The 22,569-nt window shown below is 38.3% G+C and overlaps 11 protein-coding genes across 11 annotated transcripts; 6 read left to right on the forward strand and 5 right to left on the reverse strand. All coding sequences in view use genetic code 12, as the record gives it.

Moving 5' to 3' along the window:
* Window positions 1-124: 124 nt before the first annotated feature.
* MDM20 (Mdm20p) lies at window positions 125-2,899 on the reverse strand (the record flags this gene model as incomplete). Its single annotated transcript, XM_064997940.1, has 1 exon — window positions 125-2,899. The coding sequence occupies one exon, from the start codon at window positions 2,897-2,899 to the stop codon at window positions 125-127; it is 2,775 nt and encodes a 924-aa protein (XP_064854012.1).
* A 1,126-nt stretch (window positions 2,900-4,025) lies between these two features.
* Window positions 4,026-5,236, forward strand: DASC09_043420 (uncharacterized protein; the record flags this gene model as incomplete). The annotated part of the gene is made up of 2 exons (XM_064997941.1): window positions 4,026-4,227; window positions 4,314-5,236. 2 exons carry the CDS (start codon window positions 4,026-4,028, stop codon window positions 5,234-5,236), a joined length of 1,125 nt encoding a protein of 374 aa, XP_064854013.1.
* Window positions 5,237-5,319: 83 nt separating this feature from the next.
* Window positions 5,320-5,616, forward strand: DASC09_043430 (uncharacterized protein; the record flags this gene model as incomplete). The annotated part of the gene is made up of 1 exon (XM_064997942.1): window positions 5,320-5,616. The coding sequence occupies one exon, from the start codon at window positions 5,320-5,322 to the stop codon at window positions 5,614-5,616; it is 297 nt and encodes a 98-aa protein (XP_064854014.1).
* A 572-nt stretch (window positions 5,617-6,188) lies between these two features.
* DEG1 (pseudouridine synthase DEG1) lies at window positions 6,189-7,394 on the forward strand (the record flags this gene model as incomplete). Its single annotated transcript, XM_064997943.1, has 1 exon — window positions 6,189-7,394. One exon carries the CDS (start codon window positions 6,189-6,191, stop codon window positions 7,392-7,394), a length of 1,206 nt encoding a protein of 401 aa, XP_064854015.1.
* Window positions 7,395-7,641: 247 nt separating this feature from the next.
* On the forward strand, window positions 7,642-9,066 carry DASC09_043450 (sterol esterase; the record flags this gene model as incomplete). The annotated part of the gene is made up of 1 exon (XM_064997944.1): window positions 7,642-9,066. The coding sequence occupies one exon, from the start codon at window positions 7,642-7,644 to the stop codon at window positions 9,064-9,066; it is 1,425 nt and encodes a 474-aa protein (XP_064854016.1).
* A 354-nt stretch (window positions 9,067-9,420) lies between these two features.
* MRPL39 (mitochondrial 54S ribosomal protein bL33m MRPL39) lies at window positions 9,421-9,766 on the reverse strand (the record flags this gene model as incomplete). The annotated part of the gene is made up of 2 exons (XM_064997945.1): window positions 9,421-9,632; window positions 9,760-9,766. 2 exons carry the CDS (start codon window positions 9,764-9,766, stop codon window positions 9,421-9,423), a joined length of 219 nt encoding a protein of 72 aa, XP_064854017.1.
* A 222-nt stretch (window positions 9,767-9,988) lies between these two features.
* On the forward strand, window positions 9,989-12,118 carry MCM10 (Mcm10p; the record flags this gene model as incomplete). Its single annotated transcript, XM_064997946.1, has 1 exon — window positions 9,989-12,118. The coding sequence occupies one exon, from the start codon at window positions 9,989-9,991 to the stop codon at window positions 12,116-12,118; it is 2,130 nt and encodes a 709-aa protein (XP_064854018.1).
* Window positions 12,119-12,812: 694 nt separating this feature from the next.
* Window positions 12,813-15,719, reverse strand: SPT5 (transcription elongation factor SPT5; the record flags this gene model as incomplete). Its single annotated transcript, XM_064997947.1, has 1 exon — window positions 12,813-15,719. One exon carries the CDS (start codon window positions 15,717-15,719, stop codon window positions 12,813-12,815), a length of 2,907 nt encoding a protein of 968 aa, XP_064854019.1.
* Window positions 15,720-16,002: 283 nt separating this feature from the next.
* Window positions 16,003-16,892, forward strand: TIF35 (translation initiation factor eIF3 core subunit g; the record flags this gene model as incomplete). Its single annotated transcript, XM_064997948.1, has 2 exons — window positions 16,003-16,016; window positions 16,079-16,892. The coding sequence occupies 2 exons, from the start codon at window positions 16,003-16,005 to the stop codon at window positions 16,890-16,892; spliced, it is 828 nt and encodes a 275-aa protein (XP_064854020.1).
* Window positions 16,893-17,191: 299 nt separating this feature from the next.
* Window positions 17,192-18,607, reverse strand: DASC09_043500 (uncharacterized protein; the record flags this gene model as incomplete). Its single annotated transcript, XM_064997949.1, has 1 exon — window positions 17,192-18,607. The coding sequence occupies one exon, from the start codon at window positions 18,605-18,607 to the stop codon at window positions 17,192-17,194; it is 1,416 nt and encodes a 471-aa protein (XP_064854021.1).
* Window positions 18,608-20,502: 1,895 nt separating this feature from the next.
* On the reverse strand, window positions 20,503-21,927 carry FEN2 (Fen2p; the record flags this gene model as incomplete). The annotated part of the gene is made up of 1 exon (XM_064997950.1): window positions 20,503-21,927. One exon carries the CDS (start codon window positions 21,925-21,927, stop codon window positions 20,503-20,505), a length of 1,425 nt encoding a protein of 474 aa, XP_064854022.1.
* Window positions 21,928-22,569: the final 642 nt, after the last annotated feature.

The raw sequence follows: 22,569 nt of genomic DNA on the forward strand, positions 1-22,569 counted from the left end.
AAAAAAAAAGCATAGCTTTTTGTAATTTGCTCTATTTTTATTCAACAAGAACTATTCATTTGACAATATCTGCATATTATCAACCATCGGAAGTGGATGGACTTTTCATTTCATTATATATACCTCATACCCTATTCAACAATTGGAAAATAGTTTCATACCGAGCTTCCACTACTTTGAACACTTCCTTAGTGAAATTACCATCAATATTCAATTTCTTAAGCTGCTCATCCTCAGTGATCATCGTGGAGGCCAACCCATTCAACATTGTTTTATTTTTCACACTAATTTGCTTCAATCTATTATCATTATGAGAATCCTGGATCGATTTTTGCAATTCACTCAAATGATCAATGACATGGGTGCTCATGCCTTGATACTGCGGATGGTTCTTATTGAACAACCTTGGGAAATGCTGCTTATACGCTTTGAATGATTTATTGAACGATTTGTACAATCTAATGGTGGTGATGTATTTATGTGCCACTTCCCAATTAACAACATCAACATAAGCGGCAGTAATCTTCCCAAACTCACCAATTATTGTGGCGAAAATCGTACTAATCGCTGCCAATTGTTGATCGATAATTTCTTTCTTATCATTGGATAATAAAGATCTGACTAATTTCCAGAAATTATAATATAAGTCTATTTCTAATCTTTCAACCTCTGTAAACTGTTTATCTAATAATTCTTGTGAAGTTTCCACAAGGATTTTCTCAAAACTGTCAAATAATTTCGAATTACCTTTACCATCAAAGTCAATTGGCGATTTCAATAACAAATGACGTAGATTTTTAAGTTTAAGGTATTGATCCCCAGTTCTTGGTCCAACACTAAGTTTGGTGTCCAATGATCTAAGTATATGGCCAATTCCAGCATTCCATTCCGTGGTGAAGTCTCTATTGTCAGAATACGACCATTGATAATCAGTTGGAGAAGAGTTGTTACAGATTTCTCCAGTGGTATTGAAACTCAATATTGAATCATGAACATGATCATGGTCATTTGTTGATGCCTTCTTGCCTTGGATAATATTATTGTTGGTGTTCAATTTGATCAAATTCGAATAATCGTAGTTTGATTTCTTTTGGTCAGCAAACTTGGTTCTCCCACTGGTAAGTTCTTCAATTTCCATCAATTCTGCAAAGCTATAAAACTTTTCATAACTTGCTGCCAATTTCTTCATGAATTCAAAATATTTCTCGATTTTCGTAAACGATTCATTAGTATAGCAATTATTCAAGAAATGAATCAAATAATCATGCTGGGAGTCATCGTAAAACTTCAAGTTTTTTAAAATCACCAGGTTTATGTACTTGTCCATATCTGGGAATGTTGACGCCATTCTGGTGGACAAGTAATGGTTTAGAGTATCAATTTGCACATTCTTAATACTCAAGGAATTAAAAGTCTCGGCGGTCAAGGTAGCAAGGTTCAAATAATTATAAAGTTTCATTAACCAGAGCTTGACGATAAAATCTTCAGGAGAAAACGAAAGCACGTATCTAAGAATAATCACTTGTCTGATCACCGATTGCTTAGAGAAATTGGCCGACAACTCCACTTGTAAATTCATGATCAATAATTCGTTACCAATGAAATAATCAGTCTTTAACAAGTCCTTGTTGTGCACCAAATAATTGTCATAGCAATAATTGAAGATTTTAATATTTTCGGCAATGTATTCTTTGGAACCGGTTCCCGAAAGTAAATGAGGTTCGTTTTGCAAAAACTTGAATTTCTGAAGATTCACTAACATTGTGACTTCTTGAATTGTGGATTTGGTCTTTTGGGACAACTTAGTATCTAATCCTAAATCTTTATAGTATTTACCAAGTAAAAGATCGTTAATGAACCATTGGGTATCAAAGGCCGGATTTTTAACATACTTGATCAAATCAGAATACGCGCATTTTTTATTACCATAATATTCATAATACTGGGCCACTGATTTCTTTATTAACTCATCGTCTTTGAACAAGAACCCGCAATTAATATATGTTAAAAGAACGTTTCTTGAAGTTTTCAATTCCGATGGAAGGTTCTCCATTGATTTCAACACTTCTTGGTTACCAAGCTTGGAAGCTGCTAATAGCCAGTAATTCCAGAAATTGAAATCGTTGAATTTTTGGTCAAAGAGGACATGATTGGTGAAATCGTGGATTTTTTGATAATTATTGGTTTGATGAAGGAGTTCAAGATAAATCAATACTAAGGTGATATCGATTTCGTTGAATTTTTTCGTATCGATCAATTTTGCAATCACTTCGATGGCTTGATCGACCTGGTTGCAAGCAATCAACAATTTCACTTTGATGAAGATTTCTTGATCGGATTTCAATGGTTCGACAGTATTCAAAAGCTTCAACCCTAATTGAGGGAACAAATTTTTTTCCATGACGTTGTGATTGTTGATAGTAGCCAAATAGAAATTGTAAGCCGCAGCCAATGAGGCGTGGTGTTTTTCATCATTGCTAGTGACTTTTTGCAAATGGAACGATGCTTTTTGTAACGATGGGATATTCAAGTTAGTCAAAGAGTAATGGAACCAGTAATTGATAAGACTGGTGTTGAAAGGTTGTTTTTTCAACAACAATTCGAAGATTTTTGAAACGTCATTTGCGTGGTTCGATTGGTTGAAAATGTCAAGAAGTAACGTCAACACTTGGGTGTCTGCCAATTGGTTGTAATTTGCGGGATTGGTGACAAGGTCCAATGATTTGTCGTAAGCTTCTTGGTAATTATGGTCGATTTTCAATTTGTAGTAACATTCGAGAAGTTGGTAATGAATCGACGAAGGGTTTTTCTTAAGGAGTTTATTAACGGTTTCCTTAGCGACTTTGGGATTTTCCGAGTCCAAAGCGTGGAAGAACGACGATATTTTTGTAGTTGACATGATTTATATGTAATAATAGCATGTTTTGGTTGTAAAATCACTATGAGTTCATTTTTTTTTTATTTAGCACCAACCACCGGAACAAGTCGTACCGGTGAGAAAAATCGTTCATACCGACTGGGGGTATACCGTCACAACGGGATTTATTTATTTATACCATACTATTCCGCGTTGATTATTCATATATGATTTGCAAGCCTACTAGAAATAGAACTCGTAATGCAAATATTAATAATTTCCCGCATGAAATGATCTAGCACTTTCATTTCATTGATGGTAATACTGGGTTTAAAGTGGTAAAAGTGAGTTTTCCATCTAACATATCTATAGACAGCTTGCATGGTGAGAGAGAAAAGCAGGCAACATGAGAAAGAGAACCCAGCTCATGGTGATGATGTTCAAAAAAAAAAAAAGCAATGAATGACTGATCGCCATTGTGCACAGTTATTACACTAGTCTGTATTTTAGAGCTCTTGAAAGAACTAGGTAAACCGGAACTCTCTGAGAAAATAGCACACTACTCAAAATCATGCTGTGAATATATGTAATATGTGGTATTGTGAAAGCAAGTGCTACCTACCTACTCAGATGATCACATGGCTTTGTTAGCTTAACTGTGGGGAGGATAGCATTAATTTGCCATAATATATATACTTTTTCTGATAACAACAAATATCACTTCATTGATCTTTTTTTTTTGATACCAACGATGAATTATTGGATGAGTTGGAGGAGAAATTTGGTTCAATGGAAACAAATGAACAACTTTGTGACATCCAGAAAGGAAATGGTAGTCCTTCTTCATGGACAACCCATTGGAATTGAAAAAGTTCTCTTGTTTTGAAAATGTCATTGAAACATTTAATGGGTCTATCATACACAAAACTAATTTCACTGTAAACGACGCAGATAATCAAAAAATTCAAGATATGGTTGAGAACTTTCACAGCTGGACTTTCTATTACTTTGTGGTTGAAGCTACAAGACAGAAAAAAAAAAACAATCATCAGAATTAATCAACGAGAACTTTGACAATCTAGAAGTAGCTGATGCTCTAAGGCCAGAAACTATGAAAAGAATCTTAAATGCTCTTCGCACAAAGGCAATATTATTAATCAATCAGCCAATGTTGCTACAAGATGCGCACTGTTTTTCAGGAAAAGAGAAGATAACTGAAAGCAGTAGTGGTCAGATAAGACGTTCGAAAGGTTCGAAAGGTTCCGTATTTCATGTATCAACTTACAGAAAAAATATCATCTACAAATCCCTTCGTTACTGCTTTATTGAAGGGCGTAATGATTTGAACCCGATGATAGAAACATGGATACGTGAGCTTGTTGGTGTAATTGCACAAGCCAGCTCTGAATACCTATTGATTCCCAGGAAATCAAGGGGCTTGGAGAAATTGTATTAGCACATCATCCAAGAATAGACTTTTCTGTTCGTGAAATAGATAAAGTAAAGTATTTTACAAATATTGTTGATATCACTGTTAGAAGCCAACACGAAATAGAATTTCCTATTGAATTGAAACTTCCGTCATTAGCACAACATCTTCAGAGAATTAAAGAAGGTTATTTTTGCACAGGGGAAAAGACCAGTAAGGAATTCTTCACAAACATAAAACATTTAGCCAACTTATTATCACAAGTCGTATACCAGGCAATATCGGGACACTATATAGGCGGAGTGTCAACAGACACTCAAAGCTTCCTGCTATTTTGTTTTGATCTTTCAGAGCTTCAGAAAAACCAAGAGCTCCAGGGGAAATTGCGAAAATATGAGCAATCCAAGGACAAGCAGGAAACTGAGCGTTTAGCTCGTAAAATCGAGATTTTCATTGATAATTATTTGGAACGATTTATTACGAATCAAGCCTTCAAAACTCCAGACACAATTAATATTACCCAAATTGACATGAAAACATTATGTCTAACAAATGACTCAATGTCAGAAAATGATTTTTCTATCACCTTGAAATTGTTGGTGTTCATTTATAAGGTGATGGTGATGAACATTGAGCATCAAACATTGATAAGATTCTTTCATGACAAACTTCTTCAGAAGCTTCTATTGGGCACTAGAGAGAAATTGGAGATAATCAAGAATGGCCAGAAAGTAATAGTCCTATTTTATAAATTTATTTTCAAAGAAGATCAACGAGCACGAAAATTGTTCCAGACGGTATGTCCAGACCTAGAATTCTTGGAAAAGCAAAAAAGAGATTTCAGCAAGGCATGTAAGGTGTTTCATTCCAAAAACTCTTGGAAATATGAGAAATGCTTAAAATTTAAGGAAATCTACCACGCAGTTACAATCACTATGAAGTTTTGTTAACCTTCTTTGTGGCTATAAGAAAACTTGTTTGCATGCACCACAACAAAGTTTTCCACGGAGACATCAAGAGAGGCAATGTCAAAATGATTGGTTATTGGGAGTACGAAAAGAAAATATTTGATTTTTTCTTCTTGGATTTTGGTATTTCAATTGCCAAAATAAATATAAATAGTGAAGATGGTAGCAATGATCTGTCTGATAACCTATTCTTCAACACACTTATTCTGAATCCTGAGAAAAATATTTCCAGTATCGTGAGAAATGATATAAGCCTGATAGTACAGGTATTTGATCAATTCAATGGAAAAGCAAAAGAAGCACTATTTCAGCGAAGAGTCGGAGCTAGCTCAAAAAAAAGAAAAAAGAAAAACTTTTACTGAATTGAAAACACTTTTTTCTTCGATTTTAACAATACTTCATCATCCAATTACTGCTGTATCAAGTTTCAATGATTTGGCTGACACGGTGATTCGCGCCCGTCTAGATCTCCCTAGTACTGATATTCGTTCTCATTATTGTGAATCTATCAAGAAGATTTCAAATTCCTCTTGATGCTGCACCAGCCTACTATTCTTTTTTTCACATCTTGTTCCATTATGTATCTGTGCTATGATCCTCCAAATGATATATTGAATATTCGACATTGCTGTAGATTTTATCCAGCATGAACTTTTAATGAAGACAGACACCTACTTGGCATTCTCACCACTAAATATTTACACTAAATACACTAACTTGGTGGTTCAGGTGATATTCCATTACATCCAACAGGTATATATATATATATATATATAACATAACGTATATAGATGAAATATTCATAACGTACGTTAGAGGAGTAAATGAAGCTTGAGCTTCACCGGGGCTCGTGATAACCGTTTTTTGGTCTCACAGAAAATTTCTTTCTTGGATCGATTATTATCAAGTTACGATTCTTTTGATAATTTCTATTATGAACAGTTTGCGAAGATTGTTGGGAAAATTCATCAAAATGGACAAAAACGACTACCATGCCTGGGATAAACAGAAATTGATCGAAAGAATCCAGCAATTGGAATCGTCGATAACTGCAAAACAGCAGCAGACAAAACAACCAAAAAAGGAATTTGACTTCTCTAAACATCATACCCGATTCATTGCCCTTAAATTCTCATATCTCGGATGGAACTATAACGGATTGGCCTACCAAACCCACGAGACCGAATTACCCACCGTGGAAGAAACCGTTCTTAAGGCATTAGAGAAGTGTAAACTCATTCCATCGATGAACCCCAATGATTTCAAGTTTAGTCGATGTGGAAGAACCGACAAAGGGGTCAGCGCCATGAACCAGGTTATTTCTTTAAATGTCCGTTCGAATTTGTCATCAGAAGAACAAAAGGACCCGGCAAACGATTTCAAAGAACTCAATTATATCCAAACGTTGAATAAATTGGTGCCTCATGACATCCGGTTTAAAGCGGTGTGCTTACGGCCTCCAAAGGACTTTGACGCAAGATTCAGTTGTCAGTATCGTCATTATCGATATTTCTTCCACAAGGATGATTTGGATATTGAGTTAATGAGACTAGCAGCAAAGAAATACGAAGGTGAGCACGACTTCCGGAATTTCTGTAAGATCGATGGGAGTAAACAGATCCATAACCATGTTAGAACAATGCTATCATCGGATATCGTGGCCTACAATGAAGAGTTTTACTATTTTGATTTACAAGGACGGGCATTTTTATGGCATCAAGTAAGATGTATGGTGGCTATTTTGTTTTTGGTGGGGTCGAAGTTGGAAAAGCCCGAAATCATTGATTGGTTGTTTGATGTGACTAATAATCCTCGAAGACCAGTGTATGATATGGCCAATGATCTTCCATTGGTATTGTACGATTGTAAATATAAAAATGATGTTGAATGGACCACCATGCAGACCCAAGATAGGTTTGCGTATGCACAATGGTTAGAATCAAACTTGAAACACAATATCTCCAGTGTTTTCTACGATTATTTCCTATCGGTACCTGCAGTGGCCGATTCACGAACCGTGGTGAACGTTGGAGATGGGAAAAGAAAACCTGTTGGGAAGTACATTGAGTTGAAGAACCGTCAGAAGTTGGAGACCGTCGAGGCCCAAAATGCAAAATTCAAGAAGAGAAAACTCAAATGAGGAGAAACAAATTTGTGAATGTGTATATTAGAAAACATGATAGATATATTGTATAATATTATATTGTTGTATTGTATTGTAGAAATGGGGCGATGTTGTTGTCAACTGTCACGTTGTTGTGTGAAGCATTGGAAAAAAAAAAAAAAAAAAAAAAGGCCACAAACATAATCATAAAAAGTATCATCCTATTCGAATAGAAGATTCATATTCAGAGGAGGAGTCATTATAGAAACCCCATCATCATACTATGACGATAGAGGAAGAGGATCTCGGTGATCTCAGCTACACCATACCAAGCTCCCCAGATGACATTTCTGCAAGACTCGAGAATGACGTCCGATATTTACAAGTCCCCGATAAAGTCCATTACTCGCCATTACAGATCACCATATACCGGATCACATCTGCCATCAGCTCTTTCATCTTTCTATCGATCCTAATGTCGCTAGCAATTTTGAGGTCGTCGATTAAAAAACTCACCCGGGGCCTGACAAATAAAAATTCCCCCAACATGCGGTCACCTCATAAACCAGTGGCTCCATTATCAAAAGCCGAGAAGAAATTAGTGCCTCGACTAGAATACTATTTCGAGATCCACGGACTAAATCTCTTGGTATATAAGATCACTACAGATGATGGGTTTATTTTGACATTACAACGAGTCATTGATCCTCACGAACCTGAAGAAATCACTAAAAAAAGGAAACCGGTCCTTTTGTTACATGGGCTCTTGCAATCCTCGGGAGCCTATGCCACTTCGGGTCCCGATAATTCGTTATCATTTTTTTTGCATCGACAAGGATACGATGTGTGGCTAGGAAATAACCGATGTGGGTTTGAACCACAGCACGCGTATCTTGATGAAAGTGACCCCAACATGTGGAATTGGAATATTTATAATATGGCAAGATACGATCTCCCGGTGATGATCGACCAAATCATTCTGCGAACCCACAAACATAATAAAGTGACCCTCATTGCTCATTCGCAAGGGACCACCCAGACGTTTTTGACATTGTTGGCGAAGAACGCCATTGCTTATAATCATAACTTGAACGATAAGTTACGATGTTTTATTGCCCTCTCCCCGGCGGTATTTGGAGGGGAATTGTTAAGAACCAAAAATTTCATCAAGTTCATGAACATGTTACCGAAAAGTATGTTCAATTACGTGTTTGGGATCCATTCATTCATGCCGATTATGATGCATATGAGGACGGTATTGGTACGAACCAGGGTATTTGGGTTTTTAAGTTACTCGATGTTCAATTTTCTCTTTGATTGGGACGATTCTTTATGGGATAAACGGCTTCGTACAAGACATTTTGTGTTTTCTCCCGTGTATATCAGTTCGAGGTTGATGTTATGGTGGTTGAACAACGAAGATGGGTTTATCAAAAATTCCACCACGATTTTCAATTTCAAAGAGAAGTGGTTCGATACCCATACTCCCCCAATATATTTGTTTGTTCCTGGGAAGGATAAGTTAGTAGATGGGGAGATGTTGATTGATCATTTCGATCGGTACGAGACCGATTTAACAGAGTTTAGATATAAGAGAATTGAACATTATTCTCATTTAGATGTATTATGGGCCACCGATGTGATAGAAACTATCGGCCAACCAATCGTGGAGTTTTTAAAGGAGTTAGATGAAATAGATATGAATTAGATGATATTAGATATCGTTAGATATCGTTAGGACATGTTTTATTAGATTTGTTTTCTGTATTATTATTATTATTATTATTATTATTATTATTATTATTATTTTTATGGTTTTCATTATTATTATTATTATTATTATTATTATTATTATTATTATTATTATTATTATTATTATTATTATTATTATTTTTATGGTTTTCATTATTTTCACGATTATTACCTACAAATGTTATAAACACAATTATCAATACCCATTTTATTTACCACCAGTAAATGATTTTTTTTCTGAGTTAATCAGACTCATATATACAAAACACTCACTACCTCTCCGTTCGATTTATCCATCCTGTTTAGAAATTTAAAATGACTTTGGTCTTCTTTGGAAGTTCAACGCCTGGGTTTCTGGGATCTTTCTCTTCTTGGCTTCGGTGAACAACACATGTTGCTTGACGATTGGATCGTATCTCATTTGTGTTACAAGGGGAGACGATCTTGGTCTAACCACGTACCTGCTGAACCCAGTCTTAGCAGCAGAAATCAACTTGATCACCGTGGTTCTGGTCTTAGTTTCTGTTGGACATTAAGGTTAGTTATTTAATTACCTTGGACAAAAAAAAAAAAAACGAAACAAAAATGACAATAACGATAATGTGTTATGTGTCACCATATGATATTATATATATATCCTCAAACGTACTAGCCATGTTTTATTATATTATATTATTATTATTATTATCAATTATGTTCCTTCTCACATCATCGGATTCTCGAATTGCAATAATTTCAAACGTTGAAAGAAGAAAAAAAAAAAAAAAAAATTCCACTTTCAGAGTGCGCGGAGACCAGAAAAACGCGGGTGAAAACAACGATAATCATCAACAAACATCATTAAATCACCGTGATATCATATTATATTATCTTATATAATGCCATTCGATACCGGTTGTGGGATTATTAGTGATGAAGAAGATGATTTTATCAATCAGGAACATAAACTGAATAAATTGCGCGAGATCTCGCGGATCGATGATGAAGTTGGTAAAAGACAAAAAGAGATTGATCAATTACTTGCCCAGCGACAACAACAAAAACAAGCGTTGATTTCCAATGAAAAACAAACAGAATTAGACGATCAGAGGGCCATCAAGAAACAACAACAGCAACAACAACAAAAACGAATAAAATCGGCTTCCATGGCCTCTTCTGCCCTGACAAAGCGACATATCCTCTCAAATAATAACAACAATAACTCATTTGCACAAAAACTTGCCAATGTGTATAAATCAGAGAAGGCAACTCAGTTGGAAAGAAAACAGTTCCTCCAAGAAAGAAAATACGCTTTTGGTTTGGATAATGATGAATCCATCATGGTAACCCCGATAGATGTCGATGGTGAGAAAGAGGAATACTCGGGGCAACAGCTTAGTAAACGATATATCGACGCCACGACGATATCAAAGATCTTCAAAGATAAAAAAGTGTTGAGGGTCGACAAGTTGTTTGCTAAAGTGTGTCCTCCTGATTTTTCGGAACCAGAGTATCCTAATTGGGTGGTGATTGGGGTGATAACTGCAAAAGAAGATCCTAAGAAAATTTCCACCGACCACTCTCGACAAAAGAAAACCACCACCAGTGACCTGGGAGGAAAATACATGAAACTTACTATCTCCAACTACGTCCTCAGTGTTTCTTTAATGCTATTCGGTCCGGCGTTCGACAAGTATTGGAAATTACAAGCCGGGGACGTCGTGGGGATTTTAAATCCAAAAGTCTCTCCTTGGAAATTCGCCAGTGATGGACAATACAAATCATTCAACCTAGTATTATCCACCGATTATGATTCGATTGTGGAAATCGGCCGGTCGAAAAATTTCGGCCATTGTAAAGCGTTCAAAAAAAACTCATCTACCAGAACTTGTGGCGTTCCCGTCGATAAATCGAAATCCGAGTACTGTGAATACCATCAAAACCTATCATTGAAACGGATCACCGCCAATCGATTAGAACTTGGCGGGTTATCCACCAGTGGTGGCCCCAATAAGCTGCGAAACATGGTGGAGAACAAAACGGTGTTGATGAATACAAATTATAAGACCAACGATGCTCGAAGTTTTGGATTACAAATTTATGATAATCCCAATGCCTCGCGGTTCCACTCGCAGGACGATTTAAATGTCGGGAACGTGTATTTTTCCAATATCAATGCGAAAAAAGCGTTTTTCGACGATGAATACGTGAACCCGGAGGCGGTGGCCAATGTCGATTCCAAACGCAAGAAATTGGCCAATAAGAAGAAGGAATCGGAGCTACGACAACGGCTTCTGGGGATTAAAGGGGGGAAATCTCTAAAAAACGATATCGTTTATGATGAAGCTGGGAATCTTGAAGCAATGAAGCAAAATGCCGCCAAAGTGTTCGAGACGGCATTTACTCCAGATACCATCAATCAATTAGGGTTTGACCCCACCAAGAAAATGTTCGGCGCTTCAAAACTTCAAGGCGACGATGTTCTGGACCGACGAGGCCGGGCCAAGCATAAGATTGAATCGCTCGATGCGATTCGTAAAAAACGCAAAAGAATCCACCTTTCGCCATCTAGAGAATCCAAGGAAAAGCGGACTAAGGATTGGAATCGTAATGTGAAATCATTGAAACATTATCGGAAAGAAGTGCAAGAGAAACAGGATTTCCAAAATTATTTATCCGAAGAATTGTCTTCTGCCCCATCATCGGCGTTTTCTAGTCCTGCGAAAGTAAAGAAGCAAGTAGACGTTGGGAACATAAAAAACCAACAATTAGATGACGAAAAGATAACCCAGCAACTAGAGACTGGTAAGAAGAATTTGGTTGGCAAATTGATGGAATCCAGTAAACCAGAAGAAGTTAATTTACAGTCCACTAAAAAAACCATGGTTGGAAAATTTATGGCCATGAGAAATCGACCTGAAAAACAGAATGAGGAGCGTAGTAGCAGTACTAGTAGTAGCGATAGTGAATTAGAGATTGATTTTGGTGGTAATGAGGAGAAGTATTATTCCGCCATTGGGAGCAGGTAGATGAAAATTAATAAGAATTATTCAGTTATGAAGTAGATAGATGAAAAAAAAAAGAGTCTAGAAAGTGATGAATTAGATAATGCATTGTTAAAAGTTATGGCTTGAAATTCTAATTTGGAATTGTAAATTGATTTGCACAGATCGTGTGATGAAATCTTAAATTAAACTAATATTGTTGATAATATATCAAGAAATAAATATTTTTAAGAAACAGTGATTCTCATTCAAAAAAACTACAATTTGAACTTCTTTGTTGAACTGTGGCAACACAAAACAATTTTTCATGAGTTTATAGCATGACAGTATCTTACAACATAACGGTTATGAAAATATATGTATTTAAAAAAAGAAAAAAGTTTCAAAATATTTGCCCAAACTAGAACACACAAGATGAGTTAAATTATATAACAGAGTCAAAAAATAAAAAAGGAAAGAAAAAAAAAATCAACTGTTATTTTTCTTGTTTTCTTTTCAAGTTGGTTTTCATTATTTTTTTTTTTTTTTTGCTCTTCATTTTTGTAAAATAATGAGGATGAAAAAAAAATTCAAAAGATCAAAATATAATCACCGGAAATCTCTCCACTAATGAAGTTCCAACTAAACATGCTTTAACACCTACCCTTTCAACACTAAACATTAACAATAATAATAAAAAAAAGGATCCTAATAATACACACACACGGGTAAAACCTACTTACTCATCATAATCATCATACCCTCCACCACCGCCAGGAGTTGGTGCGGCTCGATCATAAGTAGATGGAGTTTCAGCAGTCCAGTCCCCGCCAGGGGTTGGAGCACTCATTCCAGGAGTATGGCTGGTTACACCAGGAGTTGGGGCACTATTTTCGTGACCGTGTTGGTTCCAAGATGAGGCATTTCCATAAGACGTGGCCCCACCATAAGAAGTAGCTCCACCATAGGAAGTGGCCCCACCGTAAGAGGTAGCTCCACCATAAGAGGTACGGTTCCCGTAGGCAGTACCCCCACCATAAGCAGTACCTCCGCCATAAGTAGTACCACCACCATAGGCGGTTCCTCCACCATAAGCAGTACGATTACCACTGTCACCGGCACTAGTTCTTGAACTCCAGGCAGGAGTACGGGCGCCTGCTGCAGGAGTACGTCCTCCATAAGCAGTACCTCCACCATAAGCAGTACGATTACCACCACCACTACCACCGTAGGCGGTTCTATTGCCAGCAGAATTACCACCATAAGCAGTACCACCCCCGTACCAAGTTCCGCTGGATTGGCCAGCCCACGAACTTTTATTACCACCACCACTACCATTACCGTACGCCGTGCCGCTTCCATTGTTAATAGCATTTGAGTAACTGGAAACACCATTATTGCCAAACGCTCCACCAGATCTCATGGTGCTCATGCTCCAAGTTTCGTATGGTTCGACTTGGCCATTCTTTTGATGGAAACTAAGTTTTCTCTTGTCTATGGAAATAATCTTGTTTTTGGTATGGAGTTCCACTCTGGCAATGTCCCCATTAGCATCCTTAATGATCCCTTGATATGTCTTGTATGGGCCAGAATTGATGGTGACCTTCATATTGATAGACTTATCTCTTCCCACGGTTTGGGCCACTGGGGCAGCTTGCCTATTCTTATCCACTTGAAGCTTTGGGTTCATTTTACTAATATCAGGGGCCTTGAAAACCGTGGATAAACTACCCTTGGAGGAAATCGTGGTAACGTTTACCGAATTGGTGACGAAAATCCCGGTGTTTTCGACGATGGTTCGTGATTTCAAAAATAATACCGCCTTGAAAATATGCAAAATTGTACCTTGCCTTCTTTCCCCAGCACGTTCTTTGACAGTATCACCCACCTTAATTTCCAACCCATTGGCATCTGTGGACATGGTTTGATCTCTCAACAAGTTAATCTTGTTAGATATTGACGATGGGGTGGCAGCAACCACTCTACCATCTTGACATAACACCAGGAAAACTTGTTTGTCAGCCTTGATGATAATCCCAAAGTTCTGCAAATTTAATTGCACCAAATCATGGAGCTCATATTGCCCACCGGCGTTGTTCCCGGTACTATCTGTAGATTTAATTAAATAGTTAGAAAACACCGTGATATCCTTTTGGGTTTGGTCAGACACTAACGTGACTTGATGGTTATTGACGTCTAACACCAACCCTGTCTCATCAAGATGTTTACCATGAATGACTCTAACGTGATCACCACTTTCGAAAATCTTTCTGATGTTGGAAGCAGGGATTTCGGTAATTCTGTCTTTCAAGCCAGAATCGCTAGAATCAATTTTGATACTAATGACATCTTTCCGTTCTGCCGACGAAACAAACCCTTTGATACCTTTTTGTTCACCTTTGACCACCTCAATTCTATCACCTGGTTGGAAAGTAGTGGAAGATTGGTTAGATTGTTTCAAAGATTGGGCAATGGTTGATAAATCAATCCCTTCGTCATTGACGTTAAACTTTGACAATTCCGACAATGAAGGGTTGACTTCGTTAGTTTGTAAGTACTGGATCTTAAAATCTTTGTATAAGAACCCATCTTTATAACGCTCGGTTTTATACCTGAATACGTTATGACCTTCTTTAGTGATTGGGTGTTTAAGATCGTATTTTTTGGCTTCCATTTCGTTGAATAATCTTGCAGGAGGTCTGTATTTATTAGACTGTCTTTTACGTTTCCCAGATTCGTCAAATTCATCGTATCTACCATAATCCAATCTAGGCACCACTTTACACAACACTTCCAACCCGTTTTCACTGATATCTTCGACAATCGCCAAATCATTTTTGTAAAGCCCTCTTTTAATTCTGACGTAAATCCCTGGCACCATTTCGACATCGGTGGATCTGGTTGGTCTTAACAAATCAGGGTACTCGGCCACCGGCACAAGTAAGAACCCTCTGGAAGTGTACACATTGACCAACCCTTTAACTGCTTGGTTGACCGCTTCAATCTTTCTGGCTTCGATATAAATATACCCGGTGAAATTGTCTCTTTGGAACGCCGAATAAATCTCCAATGGGTTCTTGGTCATTTCCAAACTAATTTTTTTTTTCATGATTTGTCTAATCAAACTGGTTTCTTTGCCAGGAGTGACACGGACTGCCCAAATATTAGGGTCATTGACCGAAGGCATCAAAAGCTTTTGAGACACCATGACACGGTCCCCACGGTATCTTTGGGAGGACTTCCCATATCTTTCCTTATAATCCCTAGCAAGCGCCTCCATGTCCTCGCTTCTTTCCTTCTCACGGGCCCGGTCGACTTTACGATGGACAATGTCCTTTGTTGGTCCGGATTCTGCCTCGTCATCGTGGTCACCAGCGATAAACTCTTCTCTGAAATTCGCAGCTTCCTCATCATCTTCGTCTTCGTCTTCATCTTCACTGACTTCGGCAATATCATCAATGAATCGATTACGACGCGCCTTTTTATGCGACCTGATATCTTCGTCGTCGTCATCGTCGTAATCGTCGTCTTCTTCGTCATCATCATCGCTGTATTTGGCCTTGACAATATCGTCGACCCCACGGACATCGTCGTCCTCGTCCTCCTTGATGTCGATTCTTCTGTCTTCTTCGCCGTCACTGCTCATGATTATGTGTCTCTGGTGATATCTACTGGATTGTCACAGACAACAACATGGTGGTTTTATCAGGAAGTAAACCGCTGGCAATGCTGGAATTTCCATCGCGAGTTTTTTTTTGCCTCCGTTTTCAGTCAGCTGGGGAAAAAAAAAAATGGTTGCGCAGCCTTGGCGGGGGAGACCACACCGACACAGAAAATTTGAAAGAAAAAAACTTTTCAGTGAAGAAGACGAAGACGAGGAGTAGGTAGACAGATATTATTATTCTTATTCTTATTATTATTATATAACAATGGCTACTGGATCGTACGTTATTATTTGAGATACTTCTCACCATGGCTCATTTTTCAACTAACACGAAAAACTAGCTGGGCTGATGAGGAAGACGAACTTCCACCAACCAGAATCATCGACAACAAGGACGGCACCAAGTTGGTGATCTCCTACAAGTTCAACGAAGATAACAAGAAGGTTCAAATAACCCAGAAGATCAAACATACCATGATAAGAGAACACGTTCATCCTGCCGTGGCTGCCAGAAGAAAGTGGAAGAAGTACGGGGCCGAGAAAGATAAGCCTGAAGGACCAGATCTTAGTACCACCCAGATCGGTGACCCTGTGCAATTGAAATTATCGTTCAACATGAAACAGGCAGAACTCGAAGAAGAAGAAAAACAGAAGGCCGAACAGAAGCTGACCACCATCAACGTGTTCAAGTGCAGATACTGTGGTGGGGAGCATTTCACAGCTAGATGTCCATACAAAGAAACCCTTGGATCAATGTCACAAAGCACCGCTTCGAACCCACCACCAGAAGATGAATCGTCAGGTAATGCGGGCGGTAGCGGCGGCAGCGGATATGTTCCACCACATCTTAGAAACCGTAAGCCTGGCGAGGCTAGTAGTGGTGGTAAGTTTGAAAGAGATGATTCTACTACTTTGAGAGTCACCCAATTGAACGAAATTGTCGACGAAGACATGATCAGACACGAATTGTTTGGCAACTTCCGTTCTATACAGAGAGTCAACTTGGTCAGAAACAGAGAAACCGGGAAATCTAAAGGTTTGGCATATGTGGCATTCGCTACAATTTCCGATGCCGAACGTGCTTTGGAAATGTACAACGGTAAGGGTTACCACAACTTGATTTTACAATTGGAATGGTCTAAGCCAAAGAAATGAATGGTGTTGTTTCTTTAAGGTGGTTTCAATGTTTATTTTTAATATATGTAATTTTGTTCTTACTTGTTGTAGTAATTGCGATTGTGGCTTGATGATAATTATGGTTTGTCGATGATGATAATAATATTTTTGGGTGCTTAATGAATAGAGAGTATTATTTGATGACACTTTTTTTTCAATTATATTCTTGGAAACTCGATCATACGTTTGGGAATTTTGTTATTCAATTATATTTTGTATATTATATAATTTATATCTTATTTACTTTACATCTTTTACACTTTAAATTCTAACATATTCTAAAAGAAAAACCTCACATTAACATCGATTGGATGTGACGATGATAATTGGGGCTTTTGAGAGTATTTTCCCAGCAACGTTCCTCTCATGTTGTTCAACAACGAAAGATAACTTTGTTCCGGTTGTTGTGTCAACACTTTCATAAACGCATACGACATGGCCCCGGTGGCTTGTCCATTGATCTTTGCATCAGTAGAGGTTTGATTATCCTTACACCCAGAAATCGACACCACATCGGCTGGAGAAGTCTTTGATTGGACAATTCTGTCACGTTCTGGTTTCGATTTCAATCTCGATAACCCTTGGACAAGACTTAATCCTGTCAGAATTAAGCTGGAGATGTCACCGTTAAGCACCGTTCCAATGACTTGGGAAGATTCAAGACCCGACGCCGACAAGATGTTGGATTCTTTAATCACCCCTTTGGTAGAATAAACAAATGGTAAATCCAACGCGGTCCCGGAGTGGCATGAGTCGAATAATGCTGTCAATCGACACCCAGCAGGGAGGCTTTTCACCATGATATCATGCATCACGTCATCGACGATTTGCCCATTGGTGGTGAAATCAATAGGATAAATGGTGTTATCGAACCCATCTTCCTCATCGCCGTCCAAATCTTCGGTCACCCCACCATGCCCCGAGAAATGAAAGAACAAAGAATCGTGGGGTCTGGCATCTTTGACCAACCACTGCATGGCTCGAAGAATGTTGGCTTTGGTGGGTCTTCTAGCAGCTGATGATTGATCGTCGGTAAGAATCACAATGTTTTCTTCGGGGTACCCGAATTGTGAGATAATGAATTTCCTGATATTGTTGGCGTCATTGATACACCCTTGTAATCTGACCCGAGCACCTTGGTCAAGGTAGTTGCAACCAATGATTAAGGCCTTACGTTTGCCAGAACATTGGGAGTATTGGAAAGTCGAGCCGTTACCGAAAGTCTGGGTCCCTGAAGGAACGTCTCTAGGAGTTTGGGCTGGAGAGGCGACGTTGTATTGCGGAGGATTTGGAGAATAGTTTTGAGGAGGGGCAGAGTATTGGTTATTTGAATAATATTGATGATTTGGAGGGTGATGGTGGTTATATTGTTGACTATTTGAAAGGTACTGTTGATCAGGAGGAAATTGGGGATTATGAGGAGGGTACTGTTGGCTACTTGCAGGGGGTTGGTGACGATATTGGTGGGTAGGTGGGTATGGCGGAGGACTGAATTCTCGTTCCATTTGGTAAGGAGGACAGTCTTGTCTATTATATTGTGGAGGGGGAGGAGGAGGACCATTGTTGTAAGGGTCGGAGGATCCGCCAAACAGTAATCCCATTGGCTGTTGTTGTTGATATCCTTGGTCATAGTACGGTTGACCTGGAGGGCCGCCTGGAGGACGCTGGTAGTTGTTGTGCTGGTTTGGGTACATTGGGGTATGTGGTGGTGGTGGTGGGAGATATATTAGGAAGCGGAATAAGTGGTGGGGGCCGAAGTGGCTGCTTATATACTCTTTTGGTGGTCGACGATTCGGTGGATGGGGGGTGGGTGGGGGCGTCGACGCTAAAACGGTTCGGCTACCGGAGGTTGCATTGTGGTGTGTTCCACATTATTATTATTATTATTATTATTATTATTATTATATATCATATATTACATAGTATATTATCATATAATCTATATATTTTAATACACCCTACTTTGTATTATTATTTCCTGTGGCGACCTTCAGTGGTTGAAGTTAGTTAGTGGCTCTTCGATCACTACCATATACACGGATACTGCTCTGCTTAGATTCTCTTGAGATCTCTTCATTTGCCATGAAGGGAAGAATATATTACGTGAGGGTAGAAAGATCTCTGAACCTTAACCCTTCTCTGAGAAGAAAACTACCTAACAAATAAGCCAGCTTTTTTGTAATGGGAAATCCCTCTACTATAGTGTCGAAATAATGATGCTTCGGGCACAGCCACCTACACCAAGCCATAAGTATACTAGAAAACTCCAAAAGCTATAACAAGGCAAGCCCGAAAGAGTTTGGAAAGATAATCAACTATATCATAAGATATCATTCCTTATTAGCTTCAAATTCCTCTTCATTTTGCTCTATATATATGATGATCATGATGACAATCCCACATTGGCAAAAATACTGATTGTTCAGATCAACATGATATGTTTTCCTAATTGTACTTCATGGCAACAGTATCAAATTTTCCAAATATATTGCAACTTCTTCTGGGAAAGAAAGTCCTTTTGTGAAGTGCTGGAAAGAAAAAATTACATTAGAACTAGACTGACAGTTCATGGTGACACAATTGATCTTAACAGGATTCTGCCGGAGGCTATTTATATTGTAATTGACAAAGGTCAACAATAACAATCTATCGCGATTGAATAACGGTGTCTGTGGCTCAAAGGTTTTCTCAATATTGGACCACATGGTGTCCTTTTCTTCTAAGTATGATGCTATCCTCCATAATATATTGACCACTCGCTCAAGACAAACCCTTTAATCAGCCAGCTATTTGGAAATCATTCAATTATTTTTGTCCTACAAAATGAGCTCCATAGATGATTTTTCTAATTTCTATTATACAAATAAACCAGTCATCAATGCTATATGCTTATCGTAGAAACGACTGCTAATCCATTAGAATTCAGACATTATTGATAATTTGCTTTGACAATATTTTTACACTCTTTCTAAAACCATCATAATCCAATGAATAACATCTAGTGTAGAGCCTATTTAACCAGGAAAAAAAAAAAGGCAAATTCATGGAATTTCCCCTTATCGTACTGACCGTAATTAACAGCTTGCATCCAATGGAATATAACTATGAAAATCTTAGGCACGACTGACATCGGTTAGCAAGTGATTTGGATCAATACGGTCTTGTGAATGATATATCGCATTATTGGAATGCAAATACTTCTTGCTAATAGTACAACCAATAGGATAATTGCCATTGGTGTCATCACCATGTTTGCAACCATTCATGTATCCAACAAGTATGCCAATTGAGGAGACATTCAAACCTTACTGAAACTAACAGTTAGCTAACATTGTTGGTGAGTATATTCAAATAACGTAAAATAAATATTCAATTGTGAAAGCTTTAGAAGAAAATTCATAAGAAAGAAGAAGAAAGCCAAAAATATATTTATAAAAATAAAAGTATCTAGGAAAGACATCAATAACAAAGACATCGACAACAATAACAGAGAGTAAAATAAAATAATAGTAATAATAAACAACCATCAATAAAAACAGATATCAATAAAAAAGAAACAGAGAAAGAGCAAATATAATGACCAAAACCATCATTCAAGATGTCTTTTTTCTTCAACGGCCACTGCCACCTGTTCAACACTCTCATCATCAACCACCTTTTCGGCCATTTTTTCCTCTTTCAATTGTAAGAATCTGATAGCTGCTGCAACGATAACACTGACACAAAGAGTGGCGATCATCGCGTAACAACTGTGCTTCCACTTTGGAACATAAGTGGCCTTGAAGAACAAGATCGACCACCAAGCGTTGACGGCATTGGAAAACATGTTCATACTGGCCAAAGTAATCGCTGCTTCTTCCAAATCATTATGACACACCACGTTGGCCCAAGCAAAATACACGGCCTGGCCAGCAAACGATACCCCAGAAAAGTATTGGGCCACAAACACCGCGGCAGTGTTCAATGGAGCTGCAAGAGTCAAGATCACGGAAATGATCATGAAGACAAAGATCAACAATGCAATGTGCCAGTGGTATCTAGCACCGGTTAAATCAACATAAAGTGAACTGGCAAACGTGGCGACAATCCCCACGGCGTATATCCCCATAGGATAGTTGTTTCTATCAGAAATGCTATATCCAGCCCATTTTAACCATAATGCGAAAAGACTGTTGATACCAAAAGATTCGTTTTCCCCGGCAAACATCCAAAGGATAGAGAATAACCACCAATGCCATCTACCAACCACCCGCTTGACCACCGACAAATCGAACTTGGTTTCGGCCCGTGGTGGTAATCTATCGATCGCCAATTGCTTTTCTTCCTCGCTGAGGAAGAACACGGAACAATTGCTTGGATAATCAGGGAAGAAGAAGAAACCGTAAACCACAATAGGCATGGTGATGATGAAATCAATGATGAACAACCATTGCCAACCAGCAAGACCATTTCTGCCATCCAAGTTGGTGTGGATTGCCGATTGCATAAACCCTGAAAAGATCGACCCGATCAACCCAGAAGAGGTGAACACCGCAGAACGTTTAGTCAATTCGGTCTCTTTATACCAGTTACCAAGAATAAGATGGGTACCACTGAATGTAGACGATTCAAAAATAGCTTGGAAGAATCTGATGACACAAAGTTGACGGTAACTGGTGACCTTGTACATACCAAGGACGAGTAAACCCCAGGCAATCATACAGAAACACATCCAGTACCGAGGCTTAAGCTTCAAAAGGGCAATGTTATTTGGGAGCATCCCGATGGTGTAACCGACAGTGAAACAGGTGTTGACGATATTATAATCGTCACCCTTCATTCCGACGGCCTCGGCCATACCAGAGACATAAGCGTTGGCAAAGTTGGTTCTATCAAGGTAGTTGGACCAGTAGCAAAGACAAGTGAAAGAAAGCACGAGAACATCGATCTTGAACAATAACTTGGCTTCTTTTGGGTCAGATGGAGGTTTCCCCCACAAAGCGTCTCTCACAGCGTAGAATGGCTTGAGGATCATGATGATGGTGTTATATATATATATGTAATGGTGATAATGATAATATTTCAAATGGGAGATAAAAGACTGTGATGATCGGAGGGATGGTCGGGGGTATTTATAATGGACTTCATTGATAATGGTCAACGGTTATCTGTTGTGATCTGTCAAAAAGATAAAGTTATGTAAGCGATAACCAGAGATAATAGATAACCAGAGATAATAGATAACGGAAGATAAAAGAGGTGATAAATGATAGCTCAACGCGGAAACCCAAGTCCTCGCAGCTTTTTTGGGGGTTTATCTGGATAGTTAGGTCAAAACGAGGAACTGGGTGTTGTGTGATGGACGATGCAACCCACACGATAGAACACTGGCGAACAGAGATGATTAATGTTTGTATATTATATGTATATTGTATTAAATTATATATTTATATATATTACAAGCAACATAATCAATCTCTCATCGTCTTATTTTTGTCCTACTTACCTCGAAGGATGAAAAAAAAAAAGAAAAAAAGAAAAGTCGGAAAAAAAAAAATCGTTGATCGTCGCGGGATCCCATATCCTCGGAGATTCTGCTGATAAAAGATAACGACACCCTATATCATTATATATAAGAAGATCTCTCCACGCAAATAAATTGGGTTTACAAGATGTA

The sequence above is a fragment of the Saccharomycopsis crataegensis genome (genome assembly GCF_037102585.1).
Source record: "Saccharomycopsis crataegensis DNA, jcf7180000000084, whole genome shotgun sequence".
Classification (NCBI taxonomy): Eukaryota; Fungi; Ascomycota; class Saccharomycetes; order Ascoideales; family Saccharomycopsidaceae; genus Saccharomycopsis; species Saccharomycopsis crataegensis.